This window comes from Balaenoptera physalus (genome assembly GCF_965194825.1).
Source record: "Balaenoptera physalus genome assembly, chromosome: 1".
In the NCBI taxonomy this organism is placed as follows: domain Eukaryota; kingdom Metazoa; phylum Chordata; class Mammalia; order Artiodactyla; family Balaenopteridae; genus Balaenoptera; species Balaenoptera physalus.
In genome coordinates this window covers 23,905,816-23,923,935 of record NC_138882.1, presented here as the reverse complement: position 1 = coordinate 23,923,935, position 18,120 = coordinate 23,905,816, and the positions used below count along the sequence as shown (strand labels likewise).

Below are 18,120 nucleotides of genomic sequence, written 5' to 3'. Positions count from 1 at the left end.
GTAACTCTGGGATCATTGGGACCAAAACAGGAGCCCTTAGATTACCACTCCCCACCCAACCCCTGTTTTTTTTCTAGGTTCCTTTGGGCCCCTCCTGGACCACAAGGAATCCAAAAGGCAAACTGGGACCCCAGGCAAACTGCTGTTTGCATCGAGGCTCTCAGAAGTTGGAGCTTGAAAGGGGTTAGTGGAGGGTCCCAACTCCCAGACATTGGTCATGGATTTAGTATTTGCTCTTTGAGAAAATAGAGGAATGATCAAAAGTATCATAGACTCAGTAATACTTTCAAATGAATTTGTATTACTCACAAAAGCACCTAAGTGCATGTGAAAGATAGTACACGTGTGTGAGAGGCATTTGTGTGTCAGTGAAATGAGATCAGACACTTTCATGTCTTCATCTCTCTTCCCAGTGTGACATGGCTTTGCAGAACGTGGGTGTTTCGAATATGCACCAACACCAAGTAGGCTAAAAATATCACATCATGTGATTCTTATCTTGGTCTTATTTTTGTACTGTTTGAGGAAAAGGCTTTGCTTATTGGTGGTTTCCATAACTCATGGACTGTTTTGTTTCAGCAGATGATTGTGGATAATTCCTAAAACTATTTTAACAAATGAATTGGACCAAATAAAAGATCCCACCTTGTATCTTTTGTTAAAATCCTATGTTTTATCATTTTCTTATTGATTCCTAAATGACAGGGGCTAGGTCTTTATAATTCTTTTCTATAGTGCTATGTGTAATTAGATTCTCATTGTATGTGTTTTTGATAATGTGACTTTCAGATAGTACAATTTCCTAGACACAAAAGTAAGTAGACGTTAATATTTTGTTCATGGCTGTTACAGAGTCTAGTTCTGGGTGTGAGCCCCACCCTCCCTCCCCCCCCCCCCCCCCCTTATTACAGACAGAACGGATTGTTTGATCTTCATTTGTGGAGACATGGGATTTGTTTTCTGCCAATGGACCCATTGCTGAGGTAATGTGACAATGAACATGGCTTTGAATCCTAGCCCTGCTTCCTCCTGGCCATGTGAGCTTGGGCAAGTCACTTAATCTCTCTGAGCAGCATTCTTCATGTATAAAATTTGGTTGATATACCACATAGTACATAGGTGGCCTGAAGATAATATAGTAATTTTTATGATTACTCAACATAATTGGTGCTCAATAATAAAAATCTACCTACAGAAACACATTTTGACATTTATCCAATTTTCTGAATTCTCAGCATTGAATTCTCAGGGTTAGTTTTTCAGTGGAAGGAGAAGGTCTGGTGAAGTCAGAACAAGACCATTTCTTTACGGGAAGAAGAGCCTCTTTTGTCTCAGAAGTGTGCAGTCAGGCCAACAGTGTCATGCTCTGTGTTCTCTTAGAGCAGCCTGGGAAAGTATTCCAAAGAACTACTCTTCATGTATATGTTTTATTGTATATAATTGCAGAAATCACTTTTTGGAATGAAAAATTTCATAAAAACATGCCCTAATATCTTGCCAGTTGCTGTAGTTTTCCCTTTTAGAAAAGTCAAACCCTCTGCTTTCCGGGACGTGCTCCCTCACCTGAACTGGAGCCCACCCACAGGGACATTGCTTAGAATGGAAGCAGCTGGGCGCTTCCTCTATGTGTTGAAGTTTTCATGTACAGATGGAAGGAAGAGACAGCCCTGTCTAGTCTGGCTGATGATACAGATGTTTTCATGAAGGATGTACATGTGAATGTCTTGAAACATGTAATTCTGGTTAGGAGTCAAAAATTACATGGTTTGTTATGGAAGTTCATTTTTCATTCTTCTCACACAGCAATGCAACTTGCATTGTGATCCAGTGACTAGGAGGTTTCTTTGTGGATAAATACACGGACGTTAAAAAATTTGAGGGTAAGCCAGCAGCTGTCAAAATACTGGACTTCTCAGGTGTCTGGTAAACTGGGCATTCAAAAGTATAGAGTTCTGACTCTGTTTGCTTAGAAGCATTTGGTCTTTCAGCAGAAATCTGAAAAAAAAAAAAAAAATCCAATAGCCAAATTGTATAGTTCAAGTAAACCCGTGGCTCACATTTTCTTTACACTAGATTTGGGGGGTTTGTTACAAATTGAATACTTTTAACTTTAGATGATTATGTGGTTATGTAACTGCATATGGAAATTATGCCTGAAGAATTTAATATTTTAAAGAGTAACTAGTATGGCTTTATGGTACATATTCTTAAGAAATCACACTGGATGTTGGTATAGCATCTATTTTAGATTTTAGCAGTATTCGGGGCTATTTTACCTGTTTGTAGTCTGAAGTATATCAGCCAGTCTCCCTAGTGAAATCATAAGAATGGGAAGTAGAAGGAAGGAATGTTTTGTATTACTGAGGGAAAACTCAGTGGTTTAAGACGTCGTGATAAACATTTGGGTGGTTACCTTTGTTGGCAAGAAGTATATTTCAGGAAAATCACAACATATCTCACAAGGCAGCGAGTCTTCTAGTATTTTTTCTTCATGATTCCACCTTGCCCCCTCAATGAATAAACCAAAGACGTGAACTCCAATGTGTGTGGGGTCTGTGCCCTAAGATCAAAGAGAGGTGTTGTCAGTGGGTCCCAGATAGGACCTTTCCTTTAATAGAAGCTGCTGCATCTGGAGGAAGGTCAGGGAGGAGGTCAAAGAAGAGGAGGTGCACTTCTCTGCCATTGCCGTGTGGGACCACCCCGTCCCAGGCCTGTTTTCCCAGGTTCTAGGGTGAGTACTTCATTCTTTTCCTACTCTGAGAGCATAAACAATTTGTAGTCTTTGGTCTATATATGATGATCCGGGATTGACAAGTATTTCAAATACAGTAAAACTCCAAATTTCTGGAATTATAATCCCTTAGGCCAGTGTTTTAAAAGAGAGCAAAAACAGTTACAGAACGAGTCAATCTTCTAGCAAGACGGAAGAGTAGCAAGACCCTGCGCTCACCTCCTCCCATGGCCACACCATATTTATAGAGCAAATGTTGATGAGAACGACCTGACGACTAGCAGAAAAGATTCTCCACAACTCAAGATACAAAGAAGGAACCAAAATGAGACAGGTTGGAGGGACAGAAATGCAGTGTATAGGTAAGACCCACACCCCAGGTAGGCAGCCCACAAATGGGGGGATAATCACAACTGCAGAGGTTCTCCCCAAGGAGCGAGTGGTCTGAGCCCCACATCAGGCTCCCCAGCCTGGGGGTCCTGCACCAGGAAGACAAGCCTCCAGAACTTCTGGCTTTGAAGGCCAGTGGGGCTGATGTATGGGAGAGCCAAAGGGCTGTAGGAAACATAGACTCCTCTCTTCAAGGGCTCATGTAAAATCTCACATGCTCTGAGATCCAGCCCAGAGGCAGTAATTTGAAAGGAGCCTGGGTAAGACCCACTTGCTGATCTTGAGGAACCTCCCTGAAGGGAGGAGGCAAGTGGGACTCCCCCTGGGGACATAGGTGCTGGTGGCAGCTATTTTGGAGAGCTGTCACTACCATGAGGGCTCTGGTGCTGGCAAGTGGCATTCTGGAGCTCTAGTAATAGCTTATTAGTGGCGGTGGCTTACCTGCCCACCAGCAGACTGCCCCAGGACCCAGACGCGTAGGCTTGGGGCCAGTTCTGCCTACCAGTGTGTCCAAAGCAGTCAGCCCCACCACAGTAGAAGGGCCCAAGTGGCCACCTAGGGTGTACCCCTAGAGAATACAGCTCTGGTGACAAGAGGGGAGCGTGCTGCTGCGCCCCATAGGACATCTCCTACATAAGGCCACTTCTCCAAGAACAAGAAGTGTAACCAATCTACCAAATGTGTAGAAATTAACACGGAGGATTAAGCAAAATGAGAAGACAGAGGAATGTGTTCCAAATGAAATAAGACAAAACCCCAGAAAAAGAGCTAAATGACATGGAGAGACGCAATCTACCTAATAAAGAGTTCGAGCTAATGATCATAAAGAGGCTCAACAAACTTGGGACAAGAACTGATGGATGCAGTAGAAATTTAACAAAGAGTTAGAAAATATAAAGGAGAGCCAAACAGAGCTGAACAATACAGTAACAAATAAAAAAATACCCTAGAAGGAATCAATAGTAGATTAGATGATGCAGAGGAATGGATCAGTGAACTGGAAACAGAGTCGTGGGAAATCCCCCAAGCTGAACAGAAAAAAGAAAACAATTTTAACAAATGAGGATAGTTTAAGAGACCTCTTACATCAAGTACAACATCAAGTGTACTAACATACATATTATAGGGGACACAGAAGGAGAAAAGAGAGAGAAAGGGGCACAGAACTTATTTGAGGAGATAGAGATAATAGCTGAAAATTTTCCTAACCTGGTAAAGGGAGCAGACATCCAGGTCTAGGAATTTACAGAGAGTCCCAAACAAGATCCACCCAAAGAGATCCACACCAAGACATATTGCAATTTTAATTGCCATATTAATGGCAAAAATTAGAGAAAGTTAAAGGTAGCAAGGAGAAAGCAACTGGTTATGTATAAGGGAACTCCCATTAGACCATCAGCAAAATTTTCAACAGAAAAAACTGCAGTCCAGAAGGGAGTGGCACAATGTATTTAAAGTGATGATAGGAAAAAATCTACAACCAGGAACACTGACTGGTGATGCTCTCATTCAGATTTGAAGGAGAGATCAAGAGTTTTACAGACAAGCAAAAGCTAGAAGAGTCCATCACCACTAAACTGGCTTTACAAGAAATGCTAAAGGGACTTCTTTAAGTAGAAAGGAAAAGACCACAACTAGAAATATGAAAATTATGACTGAAAAAATCTCATTGGTAAAGGCAAACATACAGTAAAGATATTAGCAGAAGAACCACTTATAAAGCAGGTAGGAAGGTTAAAAGACAAAAGTAGTAAAATCATCTATATCCACAATGCAGCCAAAAATAAATTTAAAAATAAATAAATAGCTATTTATTACAAAAAAACAAAACAAAAATGGAAACAAAAAAACCCCAAAGTTAGTAGAAGGAAAGAAATAAAAATCAGAGCCGAAATAAATGAAATAGAGACTAAAAAAGTAGAAAAGATCAATGAAACTAAGAGCTGATTCTTTGAAAAGTACCACAAAATCAATAAACCTTTAGCCACACTCATCAAGAAAAAATGAGAGAGGGCCCAAATAAATAAAATCAGAAATGATAGAGAAGTTACAAATGACACCACAGAAATACAAAGGATCATAAGAGATTACTATGAACAACTATATGCCAATAAAATGGATAACCTAGAAGAAATGTATAAATTCCTAGAAATGTACAGTCTCCCAAGACGGAATCAGGAAGAAATAGAAAATATTAACAGACTGATTACCAGTAATGAAATTGAATCAGCAATCAAAACACTCCCAACAAACAAAAGTCCAGGACCAGATGGCTTCACAGGATATTAAAGAAGAGTTAACACCCATCTTTCTCAAACTCTTCCAGAAAATTGAAGAGGAAATAATGCTTTGGATCTCATTCTACCAGGCCAGCATTACCCTGAAACCAAAACCAGACAAAGATATCACAAAAAAAGAAAATTACAGGCCAATATCACTGATGAACACAGATGCAATAATCCTCAACAAAATATCAGCAAACTAAATTCAGCAATACATTAAAAGGATCATATACCATGATCAAGTGGGATTTATCCAAGGGATGCAAGGATGGTTTAATATCAATCAATATATATATAGTGGACTATTAGCCATAAAAAAAGAATGAAATCTCATCATTTGCAATAACATGGATTGACCTGGAGGGTGTTATGCTAAATGAAATAAGTCAGACAGAGAAAGACAAACATTGTATGACTTCACTCATATGTGGAACCTAAAAAAACAAATGAACAAACAAACATAGCAAAATAGAAAGAGACTCACAGATATGGAGAACAAACAGATGGTTGCCAGAGCGGAGGGGGGTAGGGGTTGAAAAGAAAATAAATGTAACTATGTGCAGTAATGAATGTTAATTAGCTTATTGTGGTGGTCATTTCAGAATTCATATTTATCTGAAACCATAAGGTTGTATACCTTAAATATATACAATTTTTTTGTCAATTATGCTTCAATAAAGTTAAAAAAAGATGAACCATGGTAAAAAAAAAAAAAAAGACTTCACTCTGTTCAAACTTTGTCATCTACTTCTACCATTGTGGCTACAATGATTCATTTTGGCTCTTGAAATTTTAAAAGGTTGGGAAGGGTTCTGAATCATATCTTTGAATGGTATGAAAAAGGCTAAATGAGTTTTGATAAGTAGAAAATTTAGTCACTAGCAGCTCCAATTCTGGGTAACTCCAGTTGTGTGTTAGGAAGGCTCTTACTTCTCTGGTCAGGCAGGTCACTTGGGAGAAGGGATGAGCATAGCTGTCCTAAGCTCAACACTCCAGGCCCCTGGGCCAGCTCTTTTGCAGGTGAGCTGTGGTGTGGAACAGCCAGTGCTGTACTCACTGACATTATCTGAGCTCAACTCTGTGGAACACAACTGTATCTGAAGGTGCAAACTGAACTCATAGAAAACACCTTGAAATTGTCTTATTCTATAAAAGACTCTTACTGGAGATTGCTTTGTATAATGACTTTCACTTCTCTTTAACTCTTATGTAAATCCAAAGTTTCTTATACTGCATTTGCTCTAGTATTGTCCTTTCATATAAATCTTGGAAGAAGTTAATATAGTGCATTTGACAAAGTGACTTCCATTTATACTTGACTTGTATCACTTGGCCATGGCATATGGGGGGTCTTTCCTCTCGAAAAACTCAAATCATAGGTAATTTGTAAATAGCTCAGATTTAACTCTCCAAAGAGCCACTCAGAATAAATGGAAGTAATCTTACTTTAATTAAATCGAAGCTGGTTCTTGGTATAAAGCAGAAATAACTGAGAACATAATTGTGAGGTTACAGACAAATGACAAAGTTGGGAGGTCAGCACATACTCCCTTCTCACCCTCTGTGAGGCATAAGAAAAGGCACCAGCAAACACCTGCTTCTCTGCAACATTTGCATGTCCAATGGGCTGTGTAGAAGAGGTTAGGATATGGGCTATCGAGTCAGCTAGACTTAGGTTCAAGCCTTATGATCTGAGCTCTAGTGATCTTGAGAAGGCCCTTCACCCTCTTTGAACCTTAGTTTCCTGATCTATAAAATGAGGATACTTTTTGAGGATTAAATAATACAGATAAAGAGCTTAGCACAGTATCTGGCACATAGGAGATACTCAGTAAACGTTGGCTAATAAGCATCAGTGCCATCAATCACAGATAGATAGATTGTGATCTTCTGGAGGGCAGGAGCCTTATTTTGTTCATCTCTGTATTTGCACCACCTAGCACAGCACTGGACACACACACACATGCACACACAGGTATATGACATGATACATGTATATATTGCAAAATGATCACCACAATAAGTCTAGGTAACATTCATCACCATATATATTTATAATTTTTTCTTGTGATGAGAACTTTTAATATTTACTCTCTTAGCAATTTTCAAATATGCAATACAGTATCATTAACTATCGTCCCCATGCTGTACATTACATTGCAGGGCTTAATTTATTTTATGACTGGAAGTTTGTACTTTTTTTACCACTTTTACCCATTTCACTCACCTCCCTACCCCAGCCTCTGGCAACCACCAATCTGTTCTCTGTATCTATGAATTTGGTTTTCTTTTTTTTGGATTCCACATATAAGTGAGAGCATATGGTATTTGTCCTTCTCTGTATGACTTATTTCACTTAGCATAATGCCCTCAAGGTCCATCCATGTTGTTGCAAATGGCAAGATTTCCTTATTTTTTATGGGTGAATAATATTTATTCCATTGTATATTAGAGAGTAGATCCCAAGAGTTCTCATCACAAGGAAAAAAACATTTTTCTTTTTCTTTTTGTATCTATGGGTGTTAACTAAACTTTTTGTGGTAATCATTTCACAATATATCTAAGTCAAAAAGTCTGAGAAAACCATAATTCAAAAAGAGTCATGTACCAAAATGTTCATTGCAGCTCTATTTACAATAGCCAGGACATGGAAGCAACCTAAGTGTCCATCATCAGATGAATGGATAAAGAAGCTGTGGCACATATATACAATGGAATATTACTCAGCCATAAAAAGAAACGAAATTGAGTTATTTGTAGTGAGGTGGATGGACCTAGAGTCTGTCATACAGAATGAAGTAAGTCAGAAAGAGAAAAACAAATACCGTATACTAACACATATATATGGAATCTAAAAAAAAAAAAAAAAAGGTCATGAAGAACCTAGGGGCAAGATGGGAATAGAGACGCAGACCTACTAGAGAATGGACTTGAGGATATGGGGAGGGGGAAGGGTAAGCTGGGACAAAGTGAGAGAGTGGCATGGACATATATACACTACCAAACGTAAAATAGATAGCTAGTGGGAAGCAGCCACATAGCACAGGGAGATCAGCTTGGTGCTTTATGACCACCTAGAGGGGTGGGATAGGGAGGGTGGGAGGGAGGGAGATGCAAGAGGGACGAGATATGGGGACATATGTATAACTGATTCACTTTGTTATAAAGCAGAAACTAACATACCATTGTAAAGCAATTATACTCCAATAAAGATGTTAAAAAAAATCAAATCATTGTGCTGTATACTTTAAACTTATACAGTGCTGTATGTCAATTATATCTCAGTAAAACTAAAAAAAATATTGCATTTTATGCATATATACCACATTTTCTTTATCCATTTATCCATCAGTGGACACTCAGGTTGTTTCTATATCTTAGCTATTGAAAATAATGTTGCTATAAACATGGGAATGCAGATATCTCTTAAACATAGGGTTTTTGTTTCCTTTACGTATATTCCCAGAAGTGGAATTGCTGGATCACATGGTAGTTTTATTTTTAATTTTTTGAGGAACCTCCACGTTGTTTTCCATAGTAGCTGCACCAATTTATATGCATTTAAATAAATGTTTAAGATCAACGTAAGCTACAGAAGTTTTAAAAGATCTAAATAAATATTCATGATTGAAAGTCTCAATATTGCTAAGATATCAATTCTCCAAAAATCAAGACAACTTTAAGGAAAAAGAGAAAAGTTGGAAGACTTTATACTACCAAATATTAAGAATTACTATAAGCTACAGTAATTAAAAGAGTGTGGTGCTGGCACAAAGATAGGCAAATAAATCAATGGAACAAAATTGAGACTCAAGAAATGGGCCCAGGCATATAAAATTACTTGATCTGTGACAAAGATGAAGTAGGGTAAGGATGACCATTTCAATAAAAAGGAAAAGGTGCCAAGTCAATACTTGGATACTCATATGGAAAAAATGACTTTTGACCCCACCTCATTACACACAAGCTCAATTCCATGTGGATCATAAGCCTAAATGTGAAAGGTAAAGCAATATAGCTTCCAGAAGATAACATAGGAGAATACTTTCATGACCCTGAGATAGGCAAATATTTCTTAAAAAGGACACTCAAAAATACTAACCCCCAGGGCTTCCTTGCTGGCGCAGTGGTTAGGAATCCGCCTGCCAGTGCGGAGGACACGGGTTCCAGCCCTGGTTCAGGAAGATCCCACATGCTGCAGAGCAGCTAGGCCCAAGCACCACAACTACTGGGCCTGCGCTCTAGAGCCCACGCGCCTAGAGCCGGTGCTCTGTGGCGGGAGAGGCCACCGTGGTGAGAGGCCCGTGCACGGCAATGAAGAGTGGCCCCTGCCCACCGCAACTAAAAAAAGAAAGCCCACACGCAGCCACGAAGTCCCAACACAGCCAAAAATAAATAAATTAATTAAAAAAAAAATACTAACCCCCAAAGAAAAGATGGTTATACTGGATTTTATTAAAACAGAGAAAAAGAAGACATCATAAACAAAGTAAAAAGGAAAGCCACATACTGGCAGAAGAAACTTCTGATACATATATCCATATATATATCTGACAAAAGACTTATGTCCAGAATATATAAAGAACTTCTGTAAATCAATAACAAAAAGACAGCCCAATTAAAACGTGGGCAAAAGACTCAAACAGGAATTTCACAAGAGAGGATATTCACATGTCAATAAGCATATTAAATGGTGTTCAACTTCATTAGTCACCAAGGAAATGCAAATTAATACCATGAAGAGATATCAATACATACCCACGAGAGTGACAAAAATTAAAAGATAAACAATACCAAATGTTGGCAAGGATGTGGACTAATCTTACACATTACTGATAGGTCTGTAGATTGGTACAATCACTTTCAAAAATGATTTGGTAGTATCTACACTTAAGCTAAATATATGACCCTCAATTTAATTCCCAGGTATATATTCAAGAGAAATGAGTATTTATGCCCATCAAAAGACATATACAATAATGTTAAATCACCTTTAATCATAATAGCTCTAAACAGAAAACAACCCTAATGTCCATCAGTCAGAGTACGGATAAGTTGTGGAACATTAACACAGTAGAATACTACAGAGTGATGAAAAAGAATAATTACTGTATGCAAAATAAGGACGAACCTCACAGATGTAATGTTGAGCAAAAGAAACTAGACACAAAAGAGTACATGCTGCATGATCCCTTTTATAGAAAGTTCAAGATAGGGAAAGTAATTGATGATGATAAAAGCCGGAATAGTGATTACCTTTGAGGAGAGCATTAACTAGGACGGGATGTGAGGGAGCCTTCCGAGGTGGTGACTGACAGTAGTCTTATAGCCTGATCTGAGTAGCTGAGTGGAATACTTAATATTTGTGACCTTTACTCTGTATATGTTATACCTCAGTGAAAACAAGCAAAAAGAAACAAGTAAAAGAGCAATAAACCCAAAGAAAGCAGAAGGAACTAAAAAGATAAACAGAGGTTAAAGAAAGGAAAGCAAATGAACAAGACACCATTAGAGTTAATTAATAAAGGCAAAATTTGGTTTATATGAAAAAGTAAATGAAATAGACAAACTTGGCCAGTTTAAATTCGGAAAAAAAAAAAAAAGAGATGAGTAAAAGGATGTATAATAAAGAATTTGGCTAGCCTATGTCCCTGGTTCCTGGAAGGTGACCTCTAAACCCTTGGAATTTGTTATTCATGGTGGGCTCCTGGGACTACCCCTGAAGGTTTATGCTAATGAGGTGATTGTTGGTGGTCCCTGGATAGTTTATGCTAATGAGATGACTCAGGGTGGGAGTTGGTTATGCCAGAAAGAGCCACTGTAATATTAGAGGTTTGTGATATTGAGCCAAATGATAGCAGCGCAACCTCTGGGGTTGAGAGAAGACTGAAGATTGGATTCAGCCATGTGAGCAGTGATTCAATCAAACATGGCTACATAATGATACCCCAATCGAAAACTGAACACTGAACAACCCAGGTGAGCTTCCTGGGTTGGCAATACTCCATACACACCTAGCTACACCTCAATACCAGGAGGGTAACACATCCCTGAAGATGTGGAAGCTTTGTATTTGGAACCCTCCCAGTCCTAACTCTGCCCTATGTGTCTCTTCCTTTGGCTGGTTCTGATTTGTATCCTTTTGCTATAATAAAACTGTAATTGTGACACTTCCCTGAAGCTCTATGAGTCTTTCTAACAAATTATTAAGCCTAAGGGTGGTTTTTCATTTGGTGTGAGGAGTCTTGGGCAGAATTAGTCTTAGACAACTGTGCCCTTAACCTCAAGTTTGGCTAACCCCAGGTAGAGGACAAAGAGTAATTTGGAGGGCATTAAAAATCCTATTCACAAGGGAGCCCCCCTACACTGATGATGGGAATGTAATTTGGTGCAGTCACTATGGAGAACAGCACAGAGGTTACTTAAAAAGCTAAAAATAGAGCTACTATATGATCCAGCAATCCCACTCCTGGGCATATATCCAGAGAAAACCATACTTCGAAAAGATACATGCACTCCAATGTTCATAGCAGCACTATTTACAATAGCCAAGACATGGAAAGCAACCTAAATGTCCATCAACAGAGGAATGGATAAAGAAGATGTGGTACATATATACAATGGAATATTACTCAGCCATAAAAAAGAATGAAATAATGCCATTTGCAGCAACATGGATGGACCTAGAGATTATCATACTAAGTGAAGTAAGTCAGACAGAGAAAGACAAATATCGCATGATATCACGTATATGTGGAATCTAAAAAAATGATACAAATGAATGTATTTACAAAACAGAAACAGACTCACAGACTTAGAAAACAAATTTATGGTTACCAAAGGGGAAACGTGGGGGGTGGGATAAATTAGGAGGCTGGGATTAACATCTGCACACTACTGTATATAAAATAAATAATCAACAAGGACCTACTGTATAGCACAGGGAATTGTACTCTATACTCTGTAATAACCTATATGGGAAAATAATCTGAAAAATAAAAGATATATGTATATGTATAACTAAATCACTTTGCTGTACACCTGACACTAACACATTGTAAATCAACGATATTCCAATATAAAATAAAAATTAAAAAACTCCTATTCACAATAGCAACAATTATAAACCACTTCGGAAAACAATCTAACAAGAATTTTCTAAGACCAATGTGAAGAAAACAAAACTTACTAAAGAATACAAATGACCTAAGTAAATGGAAAGACAAACCATGTTTCTATTTGGGTTGGCCAAAAAGTTCCTTTGGTTTTTTAAGTAAAAATAAAAGACATATTTTTCATTTTTACCAAGAACTTTATTGAACAGCATATTCACCGTTTTGTTCTACTACCTTCTGTCATCTTTCAGGCAACTTCATAATTCCATCTTCCCAAAACTTTTTATCTTTTTGAGCAAAGAACTGTTCCAGGTGCCTTTTACAGTCTTCCAGGGAATTGAAATTATTTCCATTAAGAGAATTTGTAAAGACCAAAATTAATGGAAATCCCAAGGTGCAATACCTGGTGAATAGGGTGGTTGAATCAGAACTTCCCAGCCAAGCTGTAACAGTTTTTGCCTGGTCTTCAAACAAACATGCAGTCTTGCATTATCCTGATGGAAGACTATGCGTTTTCTGTTGACTAATTCTGGACACTTTTCTCCAAGTGCTTTCAGTTGGTCTCATTGGGAGCAGTACTTGTTGGAATTAATCGTTTGGTTTTCCAGAAGGAGCTCATAATAGAGGACTCCTTTCCAATCCCAGCATATACACAACATCACCTTCTTTGGATGAAGACCGGCCTTTGGTGTGGTTGGTGGTGGTTCATTTCGCTTGCCCCACCATCTCTTCTGTTCCACATTATTGTACAGTATCCACTTTTTATAGCCCATTACAATTTGTTTTGAAAATGGAACGTTTTCATTGCGTTTAAGTAGAGAATCGCATGCGGAAATACGGTCAAGAAGGTTTTCTTCGCTTAACTTATGTGGAACCCAAACAGTCAAAGCGATTAACATAGCCAAGCTGGGGCAAATGATCTTCAGCGCTTGATTTGGATATTTTGAGTATGTTGGTTCTCTTGCGCGTGGTATAACGTTGATTGTTCTCAATTAATGCCTCGATTTGATGGCTATCAACTTCAACTGGTCTACCCAACTGTGGAGCATTGTCCAGCGAGAAATCTCCAGCACGAAACTTTGCAAACTACTTTGACACGTTTGATTAGTCACAGCACCTTCTCCATATACTGCACAAATCTTTTTTTGCGTTTCAGCTGTGTTTTAACCTTTCTTGAAATAATAAAGCATAATAAGCCAGAAATGTTGCTTTTTTTCTTCCATCTTCGATATTAAAATGGCTACACAAAAATTCACCAATTTTGATGTTTTTTAAAAAATGCACCCTGATATGACAGCTGTCACAATACAATCTAACAAAATTAAGCACTACTAGAGCCATCTTACGGAAAAAACCAAACTTTTTGGCCAACTCGATATTGGAAAAACTCAATTTTAAAAAGATAGTAATTCTCTCCCAGATTTATAGGTAAATGTACTCTAAGCTGATCAAAATCCCAACAAGTTGTTTAAAAAGTGAAATGTGGTTGGCCTATTCTCAAATTCACCTAGAAGAGAAAGGGCATAAAAGTCAAGATAGTTTTAAAAAGGAACAATGAGTTCATGGATTGGATGACAACACCGATGCCAATACTACCCAAAGTGATCTACAGATTCAACATAGTCTCTATCAAAATCCCAATGATGTTTTTTGTAGAAACAGAGAAATCCATCTTAAAATTCATATGGAATCTCAAGGATAACTGAATAAACAAAGTAATATTGAAGAACAAAGTTTGAGGTCTTACACTTCCTGATTTCAAAGCTTATTACAGAGCTACACTAATCAAAATAGTGTGCAACTGGCACAAAGACAGACAATAGAACAATGGAACAGAATAGAGAATGAACCCAGAAATAAGCATGTATATGCTCAAATGATTTGCAACAAAGGTGCAAATATTCAATGGGGAAAGGACAGCCTCTTCAACAAATGGTGTTGGTTAAATTGGATATCAATGTACAGTATGGACTGTTACCTTACACTATACACAAAAATTAACTCACAATGGATCAAAGACCTAAACTGAAGAGCTAAAACTATAAAACTCTTAGAAGAAAACATAGGGGAAAAGCTTTATGACATTGGATTTGTTAATTATTTCTTGGTTATGGCACCAAAAGCATAGACAACAACAACAAAAAATAGATAAATTGGGCTACCTCAAAATTAAAAACTTTTATACATCAAAGGACACTATCAACAGAGTGAATTGGCAACCCACAGAATGGGAGAAAATATTTGCAACTCATATATCTGATAAGGAATTAACATCCAGAATATATAAGGAACTCCTACAATTCAACAACAATAACCAAAAAATCCTGAGTAAAAATGGGCTGAGGACTTGAATAGATATTTCTCCAAAGAAAATATACAAATGGCCAATAAACACATGAAAAGATTTCAATACCACTAGTCATTAGGGAAATGTAAATCAAAAGCACAATGAGATACCACTTCACATCCTTTGAGATGGCTACTATCAAGAGCCAGAAAATAACAAGTATTGGTGAGGATGTGGAGAAATTAGAATGCTGTGCGCTGTTGGTGGGAATGCAAAATGGTGCAGCCACTATGGAAAAGAGTATGGCATTTCCTCAAAAAATTTAACAGAATTACCATATGATCCAACAATTCCACTCCTAGATATATACCCAAAAGAACTGAAACAGGGATTCAAACAGATATTTGCATACCCATGTTCATAGCAGCACTGTTCACAATGGCCAAAATATGGAAGTGACTCAAGTGTCTATGGACAGATGAGTGGATGAACAAAATGTGGTGTTATGGACTGAATATTTATATGCCCCCCCACCCCCGCCAATTCATATATTGAAGCCCTAACACCCAGTGTAGCTGTATTTAGAGATTGGGCCTCTAAAGAAGTAATTAAAGTCACGTGGATGGGGGTCTTGATCCAATAGGATTAATGTCCTTACAAGAAGAGACATCAGAGAGCTTGCTCCCTCTCTCCACACATGCACACCAAGGAAAGGTCATGTGTGGACATAGCTAGAAGGCAGCTATCTGCAAGCCAGGAAGTGCTCTGCAACAAGAGAAGCCACTGCAATGAGAAGCCCACGCACTGCAACAAAGAGTAGCCTCTGCTTGCCACAACTAGAGAAAGCCTGTGTGCAGCAATGAAGACCCAGCACAGCCAAAAAAAAAAAAAAAAAGAAGTAGTTAAAATGGTAAATTTTATGTTATGTATATTTTACCACAATAAAAAATAGTAAAAATGTAATAAAAATTTGATTAAAAAAAAGGAAAAACGAGGACTGACTTGCTCTACCAAGTCTCCACATATAACTTTACAGCTTCTAGACATGTGTGGTGTTGGTCCTGGAATAGACAAATAGATTCCTAGAACAGATTGGAGTTTAGTAAACAACAACAATGGCCTTCAAACCAGTGGGGCAATGGTGGGAGAGTGACTGGGCTGGGGGTGGCCTTGGGCATCTGGCTGTCTGCACCCTCACACTCCCCGCCTAAACTGCCTCTGTTCATAATCAGCACGTTGCCCAGTGCCCTGAGTTTCATTGCAGGCTGGCTGGGGGTGTCTCCTTGAACCTAACTGAACTCTGGAATGAGTAGGTTGCTGGGTGGCAGGCAGTTCAGCTGAGCCACCCTCAGGAGAGGTTTGCCCCACTGGTTTGAAATACCACCTTCAAATCCCAACCTAGCAGTGTTCAGTCTTCATTTGTGTCAGGGGAGAGTTATAAAGTTCATTTATTGTACTTATTTAAATCTTTTATTCATTTAATTTCTTTATAATTCTTTCCCACCCCCTAGAAGAAGAGTGGGAGAGATGGCATTTGATGGCATTTGGATTTGATGGGGACTGCACCATGCTTTACTGCCTAGTATAGGGCGGGGCACGTGGTAAATGAGGAACAAAGGTTTGTTGAGGGACTGATTGATGGATTGATTGAATGAACGAATGATTACTCTTTCCAACTTTTGAAGTACTCCAGTACCTTAAAGGCTCTCCTGACTATGTTGAGTTTCTTCTGGATGATTATGGAGAACTCCTCATCTTTCATGTCAGTGGTGTCAGAGATCACATGATAGGTAAAAGTCAGGTCATCTGTAGAGATTCCTTGGGACCTTCCATAGTCTTGAAGCACAGCAATAAGAAAGGCTTTGGAGAAAAACATACACCAAGTTCCTTGTGAGTCTCAGGGATTTCGGGGTTGTGCACATCCCAACGTTTCCCTTGGGAATTAGCAACATTGATATCTCATGGGAAGGGAAGAGTGGAGAAGAAAGAGTAAGGAAATGCAAGAGGCGGGTGTGAGACTGGGCTAGGGGGGAGGAGAGTGTAAATCCAGCTGCCTCGCTTGGGCCTTGGTGATATCAGTCTGGCCAGCAGCATGAGCTTCCTGGGGAACTCAGGTTCTTTTGTAGGACCAGTGCCCCTCCCATATTCAATATGGGTGCTGAGGGGCTATGGGTCCTGGGACCTTACCCACTTTTGACCCAATCTTGGCAACAATCATAGTACCTCATCTTCCTGGCAACAAACATGGGTCCCAGGGGCAAGGCCAAGACCCATGTGTGTCAGAGCCCTTCTCAAAATGACACCTGGGTATTGGGAAAAGGAAGGCTCATTTTCCTCTGGAGTTGCTAAACTGCTTGTGGCCATTTATTGCCTTGGTTGCATGGAGAAAGGCTATGTACGGCAGCAAAAAAAACAAAAACAAAACAAACAAACAAAAATGAGACCAAGATATAGTGGAAACAGAGCTAAGATATGAGGAGGCAGGCTGAGAGTGACATGGAGGATGATTGACTACCTGAGTCCAGCCGTGCCTGAAGCCAGCCCCCCTTGGCTTCCTTTCCACTTATAAGCACCTATAACTTGTCCTCTTTTGCTTAAGCAAGTTTGGATTACATTCTGTAATTTGATATCAAGATACCTAACACAACTCTTAACTGTTCTCCTTGCCACCAGTTCCTCTTTCCCTTGTTTAATCCATTCTGCATAAATTGCCAGTTGAGTAACTCCATTCTACTTTTTTCTTTTTTCTTGGCCACCCCGCATGGCATGCCAGATCTTGGTTCCTCGACCTGGGATCGAACCTGTGCCTCCTGCAGTGGAAGCACGGAATCTTAAACACGGGACCGCCAGGGAAGTCCCTCAAACTACTTCTTGATCATGTAATGCCTCTGCCTAGAAGCCACCACACCAGTGCACACGCAGTTAATTTTAGTTTCCTTAACTGGGTAATTAGCACCCTGCCAGACTGGCATATCTCCTCTACTCTGCTGCTACCGAAATACCCACTAAGACAGTGAGCCTGACTTAGTGTCTTTGCTCAGCCATCTGCCTTAGATGATCTTTCTCAAATTTCCCTACAATTCTTCAAGGCCCAAGAATCTATCTCTACTGGCCCAGACAGAAGTGACCTTCTCCTCTGTGCCCCTCTCAGAAGGCTAAAGGCTCCAGGAGACAAGACCTGGGTTTTGGCCACCTCTGTGCCTGTGGCAGCAGCTGTCACACTGCGGCCCTGTCTGGGTACTCAGTGACTGCTGGCTGTACTGTCTCTGTCCAGCCAGACGTATGTCCTGAGCTCCAGGCCTGTATAACCAACTG

The 18,120-nt window shown here is 39.2% G+C and overlaps 1 protein-coding gene across 3 annotated transcripts in view; it reads right to left on the bottom strand.

The window, feature by feature from the left end:
- Positions 1-82: 82 nt before the first annotated feature.
- Positions 83-18,120, bottom strand: part of DNAH14 (dynein axonemal heavy chain 14) — a 67,157-nt gene continuing 49,119 nt past the window's right edge. For 2 of the 3 annotated variants that reach the window (XM_082427208.1, XM_082427206.1), the window contains exons 6-8: positions 16,502-16,665; positions 2,414-2,560; positions 83-1,995 (exon numbers count right to left, since the gene is read on the bottom strand). In XM_082427208.1, coding sequence (XP_082283334.1) covers positions 1,780-1,995; positions 2,414-2,560; positions 16,502-16,665 — 527 coding nt within the window. In that variant the 3' untranslated portion in view covers positions 83-1,779. Of the gene's footprint in view, positions 1,996-2,413; positions 2,561-16,501; positions 16,666-18,120 lie in introns of those variants that run through there. The other variant, XR_014254163.1, reaches the window with a different exon arrangement.